The 16,678-nt window shown below is 38.3% G+C and overlaps 1 protein-coding gene across 1 annotated transcript in view; it reads left to right on the top strand.

Moving 5' to 3' along the window:
- The window catches only part of STK39 (serine/threonine kinase 39), a 103,965-nt gene that overhangs the window by 55,311 nt on the left and 31,976 nt on the right, over window positions 1-16,678 (top strand). The window contains exons 11-13 of the mRNA XM_086615586.1: window positions 5,169-5,291; window positions 5,419-5,448; window positions 7,417-7,484. Of these exons, the coding sequence (XP_086471712.1) occupies window positions 5,169-5,291; window positions 5,419-5,448; window positions 7,417-7,484 (221 nt within the window). The remainder of the gene's footprint in view (window positions 1-5,168; window positions 5,292-5,418; window positions 5,449-7,416; window positions 7,485-16,678) is intronic.

Genomic DNA, 16,678 nt, shown 5'->3' on the forward strand with positions numbered 1-16,678 from the left:
GCTCACTTTAATTCTGCAGTGTTTTGTAAGATGGGAAAAAAGGATGAGAGCAGAAGATCCATTGCATAGCAAACTAGGACTTGGAGTAGCACAAAATAGAAGTGTTTGTCGGCCAAAGACAAGCATTTACAAAGAACCTCTTTCTTAATGGACAGAATTACTTTAATTTTATCCTGTCTTTATCAAAAGGTCTTAGTACTTTTAATGTGATTTAAAGTGTCTTTGTCTTGATAAAGCAAACATAATTTGAAAAGCAGATTACTAGATATTGGAAGAATACATGAAGTGCTGAAGGGGTTGCCTTGTCGCTTACTTTTTCTTTTCTAAGCAAAGATATGACTAGTCAATGCTGGAGCTTACTGGTTGGATTTATTATGACTGTACTTAAACTCTGTACAGATGATTATAGTCTAATAAACTGAAGAAACATTGCAATGGGTGCTGAATCCCTGCAGCTGATTCATATCTAATGCGGTGCTACTGTTGTCTCCGAACTCTACAATTGTCATTACAATGCTTAAACGCTTATCCGAGGTGTATCCTTTCTAAAAGTACAAATAATATGTTGATATGAGAAAATACAAAGTTAGTTTTTCCTGAAGTAAAATTGTCCTTTTTAGTTAAATATTTGATACAAGTGAAGTGTGTATCCACACTATAAAATGTTTTTCTGTGCATTGTTTCTGTTTCAGAACATAACAGTATTATGCTATTCATGGTTTTTTTAATGAGGTATTTATACGAGAAAGTAGCATATAAAACAGTACTGGAAGCAGGTAGTTTGACGTCATTCCCTTACCCTCCCATCCACCATAAAAATGTGTGCTGATGTGTAATTGTTGATTGTATAAGTTAACTGATGATGAAAAAGCTGCAGAGATACTTAGGAAAAAGGGGTTTTTATGCTGAAAAGCCAGCAATATGTTTATAGTGTTTGCTTGTAGGAAGGGAAGAAAAAACAGTGAGCCTAATACTGAAAGCCTAGTATTTGGGCTGAATAAAACGAGAAGGAATGACAAAAGTGTGTGTGACTGATTTAACTAGCATGCTCACGAAAGGGAATGGAGACAAATGTGTTGTATGTCTGAATATATTTGCTCCCTGTTCGTATTTATGTCTGTATCACTTTTGGGGCATTTACGATGCTTTCTTACCACAGACGATTGAAGCAACTACTGAAAGTGATATTCTAGCTCCTTCTCTTGTGCAGGCTCTAGCGCTTGTGCTAGCTCATGATTATCTGAATTAAAAAGCTGATTTAGTTTCAAGCTAACTGTGTTCCATGTTAGTTTTTCCACTGGGTTGTCTGCACAGCAGTAGGAGCACAAATGAAAGCTTGAGGAGTCTTGGTGTGACAGTTTGTGCACTCCAGTCATGATGCCGCACTGTAAGATTATAAGTACGTGATTCCGGGATCCCCAGGGATTGTTGCTGCCAAAATAAGATGATCCATCTTCCCTATCACTGCTGCTTTTGTTTCTGCCTCTTTACTTACTGCCTTTGCTATTTGACCTCAAGATGGGCTGATTTAACCCACAAATCTTGCAAAAAAACTTGTTCAGAAAAGAAAAAAAGGGTTAGTTTTTCTCCCAGGCTGGTGGATTGAACCTGTACATTGTACAACCAGGTAGGTCCAGGTACAGCCCTGATGGACGTCTTGGGATTGTCTGCTCCCATGGTAGCAAACTAGTAGATTGTCTCAGTTCTCTTCTTTTAGCCCTTTAAAGCAGTTCTCTGACTGTGCCAAATTCAAAGCCTAGAAAGCTTTAGCTGTATAATATGGGTTTTATTCGTTTACTACTTCTGGTGTAGTTTTGCTTTTTATTAATGTGAGTTGAATATGATAAAATGCTAGCTGTCTCCTAAAATACTTCACATGTGTTACTACCTGTATGCATTTTAGTGAATGTGCTCTGGAAAAGACACTAGAAAATCTGAAGAGAAGCAGCGCTACACTAGTATCAAGTCTGTTACGATAAGTTTCTATTACAACAGAAATTTAAGCTAATGTATTTCCATCCAATATGTGATACTAGAGTTATACAGCTTTATGATGAAGAGACAATTAATTTATTTGCAGATGTGGCACACCACTCTTGCTCTGCCCTACATCTAGGGTACACGCCCTCCCAATGTGACTGATTCTTTGTGGCTTTAACCAGAACTGACTGAGTCTGAGCAAAGCCACTGTTAATCAAAAATTGTGCAAATTAATTTGCTAAGTAATGCAAGTGTTAAGCACATCCACCAATAAAAAAAAAAATCACAGACAACAACTTGACGTTTTTGAAGGCTGAATAGGTTGGGTACTTTGCTCTAGCTGAAATTACTGTTTCTTTTCTGTGAATATGTATGCTGGTGGGAATCAGTCTGATTGAAACAGAGTACGAGTCTAAACTTTTGTTTTTCTGCATTCAGACACCTTTCAAGAAAATAATTTAACAGGATATTTTATTTTGCAGTAACTTATTTTCTTTTCCTTGAGCCATTTGTTTATTGCTTATTAAAAGGCAATCTATTTAAAAACTTGAAGTGCACTCCATCTTCATCAGTAAAGCTTTCTCCTATAACTCTCTCTGCCAGCATCATTAAGCTCCATTAAAATCATTCTACTTAGAATCAGTCTTCAAAACAGCTGAAAATGGATGCAGAAGAGATTTTGATTAGTGCACAATGTAGTGTGTGGATGTGTCTGTAACCATTCTATTCTGTTCTGTTTGAAAAGCATGCTTTTGGTTGTGGTTGATGTCCTCTCCTAGGTTCATGTATAGCAGTTAGGAAAATACTTGTGCTGTTAAACAAAAGCTTACATCAGGACTGTACCTTGAAGAATTATAAATTATATCCACAAGCACCAGCAAATTACCTGCTAGATTACTTTATATCTGTGCAAATCCCTGGAGGTGTAGACGGTGAGAGCCCACTGATTGTGCCTGGGCTGATTGCAGCTGAGTGAGAAATTGCTGTGCTACTGCTTCTGTTGCCTTTTGCTTGGTCCTCCCTCCCAAGCACACATGAGCTTCTTGTACCAAGCTTTGAGGTAGCTAGAGCTAAAATTGGTGCATTAGGAGCCTAGTATAGGAAACAGGAAAAACGGTGCAGAATTTGACCCTCCCTCCGGTGTCCTGCATAGGTTTCCCCTGTTCTCAGTTTCAAAGGAGTACAAAATATGGAGAAACTGAGTAAGGCACTCTTATTCAGTTCTGCAGAGAAGAAATTTATGGGAGGAATATCATAGGACTGAAGAAGGTACAGAAATGTCCCGAGGTTCTGGAAACTTTACCCTTTCCTCTGGTTTATTCTTGTATGTGCAAAAGGGAAGGGAGAGGAGCAGATAGTGTTTGAGGAGTGAAGGAAGGAAGAGAGGTAAAGAGTGCAGACAGACACCAAGACACCTGCTTGTGTATGCACAAGGTTTTGAAAGAAGGCTCCTAAGTCTTTATTCACTCTTGCTGTCGTGGTGTCAGGCCCATCAGCTCTGAATTATGCTCAGTCCAAATCCAGTAGAGATATAGCTTATATACCCAGCTATCTCTGAAAAGCCACTTTGGAAAAATTGTATCAATATCTGCGTCACACAGTTTTTTAGGAGCTCAGGAGCTCAGACCTCCAGTGTCCTATACTTTTCATGCCACACATACTTTGCTGAAGTACTACCTGATAGGATTTAGAAGCAGCTGGAATCTGTCACACTGCATCTTTCCCCACATTGTGGTTTGCAGCAACTAGAGAGGTTTAGAACAACGTTAATATCAGTTTAGTCTGTACATAAGTTTCATTATGTTTAAACATAGTAATTTTTCTAGTAATAAATCAGATTTCTGCCCCCACCCCGGCCCTTCCCCCCCCCCTCCCCTCCATCTTCCTCTTTTGTGAGATGGCTGTCCTGGCAGGATTTCCATCACTGCCACCAACCACCAGAATGGTAGAACCAGGTTAATCAGTGCTCAGTATACTTCAGTGCAAGACATCAAAACACCGCAGATAGGAATCTATGAAACCAAAGTTGAACCAGGCTGTTGTATGTTACTGTGGATACTGGCAAACAGGATATACTATTTTAAGCTAAGACTATCTAGTTCATAACTTTTTTTTAAAGTCATTTTTATTAGATGTCTTCTGCAGTCGTTGTTCTTGGCCTGAAACTGCTTTTCTGCCGAGTTAGTTCTCCCTTTTGTGTGCTTTGAACACTTAATGCTTTGTTCCTTTCGTACTCTTACCAATGTACAAGCTGTTTTCCTGAAAGTTTTTTCCTTTTTTTATAATTCAAAAGGATAAGCTTTAAGCCTTACAAATTTATGGTGCTGGGGAGCTTACCTGTATGAGCATTTGAAGTTGCGTGGTGGGAACGGTATAGTGGTTCAGTAATGTGAAATAATTAGAGAAACTGGCTCTAATCTAAACACCAGTGGGGCTGCTGCTTATTGTGCTGTGCTTCCAGCTGTCTCATAGGTCTCATAAATGCATACCAAGGTGTGGGAAGAATTGTTAGATGTTCCTTTGTTTTGTTCAAATAGATTGAACATGATTCGGGGAAAACAAGTGTGCTGTCAGACTCTGAAAAAGAGCAAGATGGCATCCGGAGTATTTCTATTTCAGATCTAGCTGCTGGATACACCTGTTAAGCCTTGTTGGACTGTTTGATTTACAGGAGTTTGCACAATTAGTTTGGTGTGGTGCACACATGCCTACCTTCTCAGTCTCCATACCACTGCTTTTTTATTATGATTTTTTAAGTAAGGAAAATTTTATTTTTAAAATGTCCTTAATGCCTTTACACATTTTAAAGCTTTTTAGCAGAACGATTAATCTTTTTAAGACTTGTGTCCTGTGAACAACGTTGTCTAACTTCTGCATCCTTGAATAGCTTCCTCTCGTTTCAAGGGTTAGTTCATAGTAAGCAGTTGTCATCTGCTTGAGCTTGTTCCTAAGCAGTTGTAAAATATAGCCAAACTCTGTTTCCCTATGTAATTTTGCATAGCTTAGCTGTTCTCACTGGCTCAAAGATGACCCCTCAGGTCAGATATTATTTCAGTATGCCAGTGACTCCTCTAGCAAACTAATGAAAGCATATAGAATAAAAAATAATGGTGAATTACCGATTAACCAGGACACCGATAAAGACCAAGGATGTGATGTGTAATGGTGAACACTTAATATTTTGGTAGGTCAGACGAGTACCAGGTTCCAGTGGTCACCTCCATAAAACAGAAGATGGGGACTGGGAATGGAGTGATGATGAAATGGATGAGAAGAGCGAGGAAGGCAAAGCTGCTGTTTCTCAGGAAAAGGTAGCTTTTCTTTGTGCCAAGACATTTACACTCTGCAAGTATTCTGCCTTAATGTTAATCATTAGTATTTCTGGATCTTTAATACATAAAGCTGCATAGCTCATATCTCACTGCATTTGTTTTCCAGTCACGAAGAGTGAAAGAAGAGAACACAGAGGTAAAAATGTCTTTATTAATTTTTTTTCTTCTAAATGTGTAAGTGAAGGGATTTCTTTTTCATTTCTGCTGTTAAAAATGTGAATTGAGGCCGGAGTGGTGTTCTGCAGCCTTGTATGGCGAGTACTTATGAGGATAGAGCTGTATGCAGTTAGGCCTGTAACAATTACCTTGAGCACACACTGGGTGAAATGGAAGGGAAATTTTAAGTCATGTTACGTTCGTGCCCAGGAGGATTGGTTAAGATAGGTAATTTGGCTGTTTTTAATGAATCTTCATAACTGGATCACAGTAATTGCTGTCTTTTTGTCAGGGTAATGATGGCTGTTTCGGAATAGCCAGAAGATCTCCAAATAATTTTTCATTCTTAGGATTTCTATCACAATATGTAAATGTAATTAAAATGTTTCATCCCGTATACAGTAAACTAGTTCAGTACTGTGGCATAGTAGATTAATTCAGAGGAATAAAATACCATATTGAGTTTCAAGGCCTTGTGCTGAGAGTGCGGGAAGCATTGCTGCTATAAATAATTGCTTAATAGGGTTACTGGATTACAGCCGAAGTACTCTTTTTAAAATGTCTGCTCCTTGGGTGAGTGACACTCGCCACTTCACCTGCAATTTCTGATTGAAAATTCTCTGATTTTCATTGTTGTCATAGAAATCTTCTAAAAGACTAACAGCTTCCTGCCAGGTCTGGTCCTGTTAGCTCCTGTGATGACCCCAGTCTTTCCATTGCAGAGCTAGTTTACACAGCACTTCAGCAGCTGAGATGTCTTATGTAAGCTGAGTATGAAAAAAAAAAAAAAGGACTTTTGCCAGTCTTTTTATGTCTTAGAAATTGAGAGTTCTGCAGTTTTTGACAGTTTATAAAGGTAACTTTTTTATTGTGAGTCATTTAGTTTATGAAGGAGAAAAAAAGCCTCTGCTTGAAGTCTTCTGTTGATTTTTTTGTTTTCCTAAATGCTCCAAAAGATGATTTGGAACTGAGACTAGTGCAGTTTGTCATTGTTGGTGTGTGCCTGTTGGTCTTTGGGCTGCATATTCCTATACACTGAGATAACAGGTGTGTTAGATGCAGAAATAATAGTAGTAGTTTGTATGAATGGAAGAAACTTAATTGAAGTAGAAAAAAATCTAATCCCCTTTTAGTGATTAAATAATTTTTCCAAATATTCATTAATATTTCGTTTAAAATACACAGATAATAAAATAAAAGTCTTGTGTAACACTTCTAAAGTAACTTCAATGTGAAAAACTGTTGGAAAATAATCAAATGAGATTTATTATGCAAGTCTTTATTTTGGGAGGACTTCACTGTAACCTTTGAACGGGCTTCTGTGAGTGGTGACAGTATGCGAAGCTGGTTATAAAATCATAGTAGGGTAGAGAACCCTGAGGTGCTCTGTGTTTAGGTTATAGTTTTGTTTGAAACTTCATATAAATGTTATTTGAGGACTGGAGAGGGTATCACAGTGTGAGGGAGGAGTGATAGTGTGTAAGTTATTCATATTCCTGATTTTTCTCGGTGAAAGACATTCTCCAAGCTGTGATGCCTGCTTTGATATGCTACTAGTTCTTTGCAGACAGATAGATGCAAGGCTTCCTTAACAACCAAAACTGTTACACAAAAATAACGTGAGTAGTAGCTTGGTATTCTCACTGTGTACGTATTTAGTAGGTTATTGGAGCTTTGATGCAAGGTGGATTAAAAGCTCTCACATTCAGTGCTTTAATGCAGGCCTTATCATTTGTATTTCTGTAATTGAAATGTGGCTGGTTTGCTGGTATCAGCTATGTTTTAGACTGTATTACTGAAAGTGTTTAAAAGGTTTTTGAGAGTTAGAAGATGTGTAAAATATTCTGTGCTAACTTCAAACTGTTAGCATGACAAGTATTTTGGGATATCTTTTTCTTTTTTCTCCTTTGGCATCCATTATAAGCCTTTTTGCTTTTTTCCTTTATAGTCTCAGCCTGCTGTTAGTGATGAATATAGTGAAGTTCCATGTGCAGTGAATCTTGTCTTAAGATTAAGGTAAGAGAGTCTTCTATTTATTTTAACATTCTTTTTTAGTTGGCTGTATTATTCTTGATCTCCCTCATTACTTTCATAATATTAACATAAAATAAGTGTTAACTTCTTTAATCTCCCAGTATGACCAGTATGAATAGTGTTTCTGTGACTAATTGCTGTCTTTTAATTGCTTACTGAAATAGTGTAAAACGAAAAGCAGAATATGAATGTGGCTTCAGGCTAAGTGTACCCTTCATTAAGTATTTTCTTTCTTTTTTTTCCTTGCAATGCAAGATCACAGTGAGAGATTTTTAATGAGTTTCTTTCACACTTCAGCAGTCAGCCTCTGACAGAAATAAACCATAGCTGTATTACAAGTTGCCTACTCAAAATGTTTTTCACTGGCAAGTTTGATCAGCCGCTGTGGAGAAGTGACAGATATTTTAGAAAATGGATACAAATATGTTGTCTGACTTAAATTTATACATAGTTAAAATGAGTCAGATTACCTTTAATTAAAATCAGTTTATAACTAAGATTTGAATTGCTTAATTAGATGGTCTAGTTCTTGAATAAAAGTATTTTTTCATAAGAAGCATTGATAACTTTTTATGTATTTACAGCCATTTTCCTTAAATGGCTAACTTAGTTAAAAAACTTACTGCCACTCACTTTAAAATGTGTTTATGTCCAGTTTGTATCGACAGGATATCTATGAGAGGTTGTAAACTCTTACTTACTGCTATGGGGAACAGTAAAATGATACGGGTTTTGTATGCTAACAAAAAGTCATGCAGAGAAATATTTACAAAATTACAACCAGTACGTTAGAGACAAATAGCAGACTTAGCATAACAAGTAGCTTTAAAACAGTATCATGAAAACCTGTTAGTAATCAGAAAAAAAAAATCTACACAGAATGAGTGCCAAGTTCCAAAATCTATTATCTTCCCTTTTCTTTGACTATTTTTCTAGTGACAGCTGCAAAAAATTGTGTGGCTGCCAAAAGTTGTTTACTGAAGGGAAGAGTAATAAATTTTACTGTAGGGAGAGAAAAGACTTGGAGATTATTTGGAATCGGTTTAGTTGTCCAATTTACATAACTGCCCAGTTATGCTATCAATATTCTTTCATCTCTCTGCTGACAGACAGGTAGATGAAACCATTTACAAAACAGACCAATTTATACTGCTATGTGGATGTACTAGTGAGGTGCTCTGGGTATTTTTAAATTACGATGAAACCTATAGAGTGATTAGCTTTTACCCAGTTACTTGCAGTGTTGGCATACCCACAGGGCAAACATTTTAGTCCTGCAAGTACAGTGAAATGTCAGGGATTATGCTTTCAATTTTCTGCAGCTCTCAAGCTAGAAGTGAATGAAGATTGATCCTAGGAGACTTGAATTTCCAAACTCTTATTTGCACTGTGATCTTTTGTTCTTCTTAAGAACCCTCTTAATTCATGGGTGAAAAAATTGCCTCCCCCTCCTCCCCCTAAAAGCAAGTCTGTAGTAACTAGACTAATGTGTTACAATTATGACGGTTTAGATTGTTATTGGTAGAGAGGGAAGAAACATGAATTTCAATTTTAGGAACAAGAAAGTTTCTTTAAACAAAACAAAAGTGTCTTGAACAGCAGATATACTCTGAGGTCTGGGAACACTTGGCAGTGTCTTGGGAAAAACCAAAAATCTGATGCATAATTTTGCAGGGGGGATTCTCTTAGTTGAAGATGACTTACTTTTGAGAGGAGAATGCTCTGCGGTGCAAACTCTGGGCCCCATGTGAGCTCTGGCTGTGTCCTGTCTCAGTGGCAGGAGGTGAGCTGAGTTACCGTCCTGGTTTCAGCTGGGACAGAGTTAGTTTCTTTTTAGCAGCTAGAAGAGCTCCATGTTTTGGATTTAGTGTGGGATTTGTTATGAGAAGAAGGTTGATAACACACTGATGTTTATAGTTGAGGCTGAGACGTGAAGGACTTTTCAGCTTCCCATATTTTGCCAGTGTCCAGGTGCAGGGCAGGCTGTGGGGGAGCATGGCTGTGGAATAGGGCCCACAACTCCTAGTTTAGGATTTGGGCTTAGCCTTAAGGTTGAGGCCCAAATTGACCAATGGAATATTCCATATCACGCAGTGTCATGCTCAGTATATAGAAGAGGGTTGGCCAGGAAGTTTGGATTCTGGGATTTTCTTGGATCTCTTGCTCTTTCGAGTGCTATATCTCTCTTGCTCCCTTTTCAAATCTCTCTTTTCGGGCCTCTCACTCTTCCTGGATTGCTGTTTCAGGACTTCTCTGTTTTGAGATCCCTTGCTGGGACGGGACAGGTGTTGGTCGCTGGGTGGTGAGCAATTACACTGTGCATCACTTGTTTGTATATTTTATTATCATGGTATTATTTTTATCATTGTTACTTTTAATTGTATTTCAGTTATTAAACTGTTCTTGTCTCAACTCATGAGTCTCTTTCCCTTTTAATTCTCTTCCCTGTTCCGGGGGTGTTGGGGAGGGTTAGCGAGTGGCTGCGTAGTATTTAGTAGCCGGCCAAGTTAGACCACAGCAGTTAACGTGTCTTTGCACTGTGTGTCTGGGTTTCCTTTGGATGGAAGCCTGGGCATGTGAGTGGGGTCAGAGCTAGCACATAATCAGTGTGTGTGGATGGTTGGGGAGTATATAGGAGTGTGGGATACACCAGGCAGCACTCTTTTCCTTTAGTTGGGACTTTGTGAAGTATGTATCTGAGAAGGTGGGCTACAAGCTCCCTATACCTCTGCCCAGTGGTGTAAATTCAGAATTAGTACTTAAGCATTTCTTTATATTTGCTACTTTAAAGGCAGAAGTTATTTTGTTTATGGAACATTTGGAGAAATTCAGGGCAGCCACTGGTGTGCTGCTCTATGTGTTGTGTTTGGTAAGGTATCTGTGATGGCATTTGAATAGTTGTGCTTCCTCTCCTCTCTTGGCCCCAAGAGGGGAGCAGCTGAGGCTGCTGTGAGTGTGGTGGGGCTGTGCAGTCTGCTGAATATTTGTCAAGCATTATATTTGAATGTCTTGCTCTTCAGTAAATTAACAGAAACCTTATTTGGGGAAAGGAGCTGATATATATTTGTTAACTTTTAACAAAATACTTAGGTTTCTTCCATTATTGAATTACCTGCGGGGAGTTATCTCAGGTCATTTGCCTGTCAGTGTCAAGTATCTCTCATTATATTCAGCGAAAGCTTTTAATCTTTGACCTCACTTTAGGCATGTTAATAGTGGCTCTGGTTTGGCAGTGAGAGGTTGTACCCAAGAGCAGAGGGCTCCTGGTTCTGCATTTTTGAGTGTAGGTCTAGCTGTGGTAACGGTGTAGTGCTGCTTCATGGGCATAGGGTTAGGAGTCTTCCTCCGCAGCCCCAGAGAGTCTTGATGCTTGGATCTTAACACTCTGCTAAACTAAAAAGGCCAGAGTAGGTTTGAGGCTGGCATTCCAGTTCAGTATTGACAAGCTTGTACCACACCAGGTAGTGTGAATGACAAGCCACAGAGGTGCTGTTTTGGGAAGACAGTTGCATTCAGAATATTAAAGTGTTAGTGCTCGAGCTATTGTCATCGTCTGTTTTGCACTAATTCAGCTGTTAGCAGGAGGGCAGTTGTGTGGGATGCCTTTGTAAAAGTCTGAAAAATAAATTTCCAGTATCATAGGATTTAACTCTGGAGGCCCTCAGTCGCTTACAGTCAGTCCTGGATTACAGAGGAAGCCGGCCTCTGCGTGCCAGCTATATGTGGCTGTCCTTATGCTGGGATCATCACAGGGCGATGGTAAGGTATCATTTGGGCTTACATTTGGGGCAGCTTTATATGAGGAAAGATGCTCTGGCCCTTAACTGCTCTGTTTTGTTTTAATTAACTTACTGAGTAAACGTTTTTCGAGCATCTGAAAGTAAAATACTGGTAGTTTTGCCATTTGTAGTGAATAAAAGTGAGGCAGGTGACTTGTTTTGTGTCATACAGCATTCCTTTGGGATTGTGAGGTTGTAAACAGCTAATATTCTGACAGGGGTTTGTGCATTTATCCACCTCCACTGCAGATTTTAAAAATTCTGTTGATACCTTTTGGTGAATTGATCATTAAGTCGTATAGCTGATAGAGTCTTGAGCACATCAGAGGATTTTTATGGGATTTGTTAAAATAAACTGTAAGTTGTGAACCATATTATTATGGAGCAAGTTAGCTACAGTATGAGGATAGAAACAATTTCCTGTAATGCTTTATCTACTACTATTATATAGCTTTTAAAGTATGGCTTGATATTCAGATAAACATTGTGAACATTAGATGCCAGACTTGAAGACTCAAAGCTCAGTATATCATCCAAAATGTTGGAAGCTTTTTCTTTTAAAATAATTCACTTGAAGCAATCAAATTGTGTAAACTGCAGTAGCTTGATGAGATCAGAACACACTGGTTGTAGACGCTGAGAATTACTGTTTTTTTTTTTTAAAAAAAGTTCAACAGTGATATGGATAAAAACATAAGGACCAGCAAAATACAAGTGGAATGAGGGATGAGGGAGAAGGGAATTAAACATGTCAAGAGAAGGCTCAGGAAGATCTCATCTCTTCATTGCTTTCCTTTTGCTTCCCCAGAAAGGGGCCCTGGGGTAAAGTGATAGCAAAAGGTGAGTATCTCAGGTGGAAAGGAGCCCTTCCTGCGTGACGGAGGCTGGCAGGGCTAGGACCTGAGGGGAGAAGGCATTTCCCCACAGTCCTCAGGCAAGAAGGGATGGTGGAGAGACAACTCCGATGGCACTTGCAGTACTGCTGAGTCTTTGGCTGGGGAACTACCTTGGTTGCAGAGAGTTTGTCGTGAAAGTTGATGCAAACATTTAGAGCCTGATGGGTAGAAACAACATAATATGAGGCTTGGGAGGAGCGTGGGCCAAAAGGTTTGAAGAGTAATGCCTGGAGATTTGAGACAGGGCAAAGCCTAGGTAGATAGGTAACCTTCAGCAGGAGGGGGGGGGGCGGGGAGGGGAAAAGCAAATGCTCTTCGGGTTTATTTTTTTCTTATTTTACAATGAGGCTATGCTACGCCAAACCCCATCAAATTTTAGATGATAGTTTTGTATGTTTTTCCTAGTAGTATGTTCCAAAAAAGGTTAATAGTACCCATAAAAATTAAAAATGGCCTTCCCAAAGGAAGAATTCTGGCAGAAGAACCAATGCATTTCAGTAATTCTTTTACTATTATTTTTTCTGTTATTTTTCCCAAGCAGAGCAGGGTTGGCCTCATTCAGTAATTGAGTAGGGAATGACAAATTTACACCAGCCTCTGTTTAGTGCAAATGCCTCGTTGTGAATGAGAAGCACAACTCACATTCTGAAATAATCTTTAAAGAATCCCATGGCACTCTTTATACAAGTGCTGTTATTTCACTCTGTTAGTTCGCATGTTTTCCAACTTGAGTATCTGATTTTTCCATCCTTAACTTGTATTTAATACCCTTTTGTTTTAGTAGTTTTCTCAGTTTCTCAGTGGGACTAACTTGTAAAAATATTCTCTACTGTCAGATTTACTTCTTCAGTCGGAGACAGCAATTTCCAATTTATTTTCTGTATTTTGCACTGTTGTGTCTTGGAGTATGTTGCCCCAGAAGTGAAATTAGCAGCAGTGTGTTTTAGTTAATTCCATGCAAAGGTTTTGAAAGGCTCTATTATTAAATACTTAATACAAACCATTTGTATTTTAAAGCTCAAGTTTAATTAAGAGATTATGCTTGAATTTTGCAATGAACTGAAAATACTGCTTCTCAGTTGTTAGTTGATCTGTTGCCATGGTTTGTAACTATGACCCGGACTGTCTGAGCAATCGTTATGTTGAAATGCTGATGCTTCTTTATCCTCAGCCTCACAGAGGAAGGGGAATTTGAGAGTGGGGAGGAATGAAATCTGAAATCCAAATTTTCTCCTGTGAGGCTGTGCACACTGTGTGTCTTGGCAGTGGACCCTGGCAGGAGCTCTGCAAAGAAAGGTTTAAGGCAATTATCTGCAATTTAATCCTCCGACGGGACTGTTCATACTGCTGGGGAAAGGGAGTGGGGAGGAATTATCACCCTTGATTTGAAATTTCCATTCTAACCACCAAGTTGTTACAGATTTTGGAAGATCACCATTAGAGGATTTGATTGTTTAGATTAATAACAGATTCATTTTGTGTTAAATTAGGAGACTTGCTAATAGTTAAGAATTGCAAATTATCTGAAGCAATCTAAGATGGTTAAATTGGCTCCTATGACAGGAAGATAATTTACTGACAGTAATTTGGAATGTCCCAGGACCTAGTTTAATACAGTTCCTGCACACTGGATAAATTAAGCCTGGGGAAGAACAAAAGGGACAAATGGAAGATTTTTACTTGATGCGCTGGCAAATGGGATACTTCTGTTACATTATTGTGTATCTTTTTTAAAATAGTGTAGAGAAAATGCAAGGCAGAATTGTGTATAATGGCACTCTGATCGTGTTATTTACAGATAAACATTCGTGCATGTCTGTATTTCTTACAAAAACATTTCTTCAGCTGACTTAGCTTGTTTATCACACTTTGAAGCTGTGTGTCATTTCATCCTTTCTGAGGAATATGTCTTCTGGGGAGCTGGACAGGCAGATACAATTCAGAATGACAAGTCCAAGGAGTAGCTAGAGGCAGGCCTTGCCTGTGCCACACTACAGCAGGAGGGTTGTTAGTACTTAAGTGAAATGTGATTTCCTCTGCGTGCCAGAGCATAGACAATGAGATATCACTCACTAGTCTGAGTTGAAGCTCAAGTGCTAATCTTCTTGCTTTCATGTAGGCCTGTTTTTTTGACCTCTTTCTTACGAAATTGATTACATGTAAAGTTACAGAAAAAAACATACTTGGCTGGAGGTACCTAGTAGAGCTACTCTCATGTTGTTAACATTCAAATTTGATGCTTAGATTTTTAGGAGAAAAAAGCCACAACCCTATAAACAAGCAAACCCCAAAATCTGTTCTGACTAGAGGTGGAATGAGCTTGATACCTGGCTCAGCACCATAACCCAGAGTTCTTGATTCCCTTTCTTTTATTTTTTTTAATCTTTTTTTTTTGGCTATCTTAAAAAAAGTTCTATAATTCCAGTGTCTTTTGTAAAAAGTGGGGCTGATGTGTATCCCTCACCAAGGACAGGTATTTCTCAGCATTTTTGCTATTTAGAATGGCTTCTGTTCTCCAGTGTATTTAATGACAAAATCCACAAACTCTCAGCTGCGTGGTAGATTTACAACTGGAAAGTAACAGAACTTCTCTATAGGCTGGGAGTTGATCCAGTAACAAACATCATAAACCAAACCATTTGTAGAATTCTTGAAGTAAATGTACCTGTGATTACAGTATTGAGCACTGTGCTGCATTTTATTTTACCATCGCCTCTGCGGCGTTGCCCAGGGAATTGGGAGGTGTGGGGACATGCTTACTGAACTGAATTTTATTTTCGCATCATGGACACTTGATTTATAACCTGTTTAATCATAATTAAATCATGACTGAAATCAGTAGGGAGGAACCCTCAATTGAACTATTGATTCTAATCCTGTTTTCTGTTTGTACCTCTATTATTTCCTTCAAAGCTTGCTCTTTAAAAATGGTAAATTATGCATTTCTCATTCACTACTTAAGGATGTTTTTATGCCTTCCTGTATTCTTATTAAAAATAAATCAAACATTTTTAAATTTTATTTTAATTATGACTTAAATAATCCTGGATGCAATTGATATACCATCACGTATTTCATGGAGAGCAGGTGTATTTGTTTATCAAAACAACTTTTGTATGTAAAATTGATAACCATTGGGCCAAGGAATCAAAATATTACTTCTGCTTATTAAATTTAGGTTATCAAGAAGACTTGCATGTCTAAATATTTAGATGACAAGGAATTAGGCATTTAACCTGCATAGCTGTGGTGGTAAATTATGCAGACTGTTGCATTTGAGGATGTTGCTGATACTGAAATTTTAAAATCACTAGAGCTCTTTTATTCCATTGACTTTTATTGTATTATTTACAAAAGAAAGAAAAAAAGAAGGGGAACAACAAACAAAGAAACCCAAACACCATCCCCAACCTCCTTTTTGTTAAAGGAAATAGTTTAGAGCTTGATTTGACTTCCGTGTTAAAAGTAATTTTATTTGTGTTATTAATGGCGTGTATGTTAGTGGTCAACAGTAACATGGCTTAAGTTTTGATAATTCAAAGTTTAATTCTAATGAGGTATTTTTCCTGATAGTTTTAAAGACCTCGCATTTAGCTTGAAAGGCCACACTTTCATCCATCTGCTTTAGAGTTGTCTGTGAATATGGTGACATAGTACATTTGGCAGGGTTGAAACCATTTTAAGTAAATTTTTCTGTTTTGACTGCTTGTTCCTGCTTAGTGTTGTTGTCCTCTCCACTTTGCACTGGTAGAGGTGTTTCTGGGACTGTGTTGGGTCACTATAAAGCAGTGAGGTTTTGATTGGTTGGTTTGTGACTTCTGATATTTTTGAGGGGAAGGCAGAATTTTTAACTGAACTCATTTTATTGATCTTGTTTTTGCCTCACCAAGCAATTGTCATCGCTGCTGTAGTGGGGCCAGTGAATGGCCACAAGAGGTGCATTGAGATGCAGGTGGGACAAAAACTTAACATATGAGCAGGCTTTGCTGATGAAGCCTATGTATTGTAAAGCTGCTTTTGAGAACTGTGGCCCATGGCAGGAAGGCTAGATGAAACCTTTGAAGATTTCTTAAAAAAGCTTAGTCTTTTTGCCATGCTTCCCACTCTTCTTGATAAGCTAGTCAGGATCCATGAATTTTAGGTGAATAATATGCAGATTGTCATAATTTTCTTGTGGCTCAGATGTCTTTCTGGTTTACCTATGAGGCTGCTTTCGTTGTGATGATAATATAATGATAGATCATCAGTAGTGAAAAACTCTTAAGCCAATGGCATTGAAAGGATGCACACATCCAGGGAGTTTTTGATTCAACATATTGAAAACATTCTTTGCTTTGGATAAGGCAAAAGGTTTATCTGAGCCTTCCTTCAAAACCTGTTTTGTGCACTTGGGGACTTACACGTCTCTATTAATGAAACCCCACCATATTCCTGTAGAACTTGCTGCAAGTCTTTTGTCTTGATGTTATAAATGACATCACTTTTCTAGAGCTCTATTCTG

Source organism: Tauraco erythrolophus, chromosome 8 (genome assembly GCF_009769465.1).
Source record: "Tauraco erythrolophus isolate bTauEry1 chromosome 8, bTauEry1.pri, whole genome shotgun sequence".
Classification (NCBI taxonomy): domain Eukaryota; kingdom Metazoa; phylum Chordata; class Aves; order Musophagiformes; family Musophagidae; genus Tauraco; species Tauraco erythrolophus.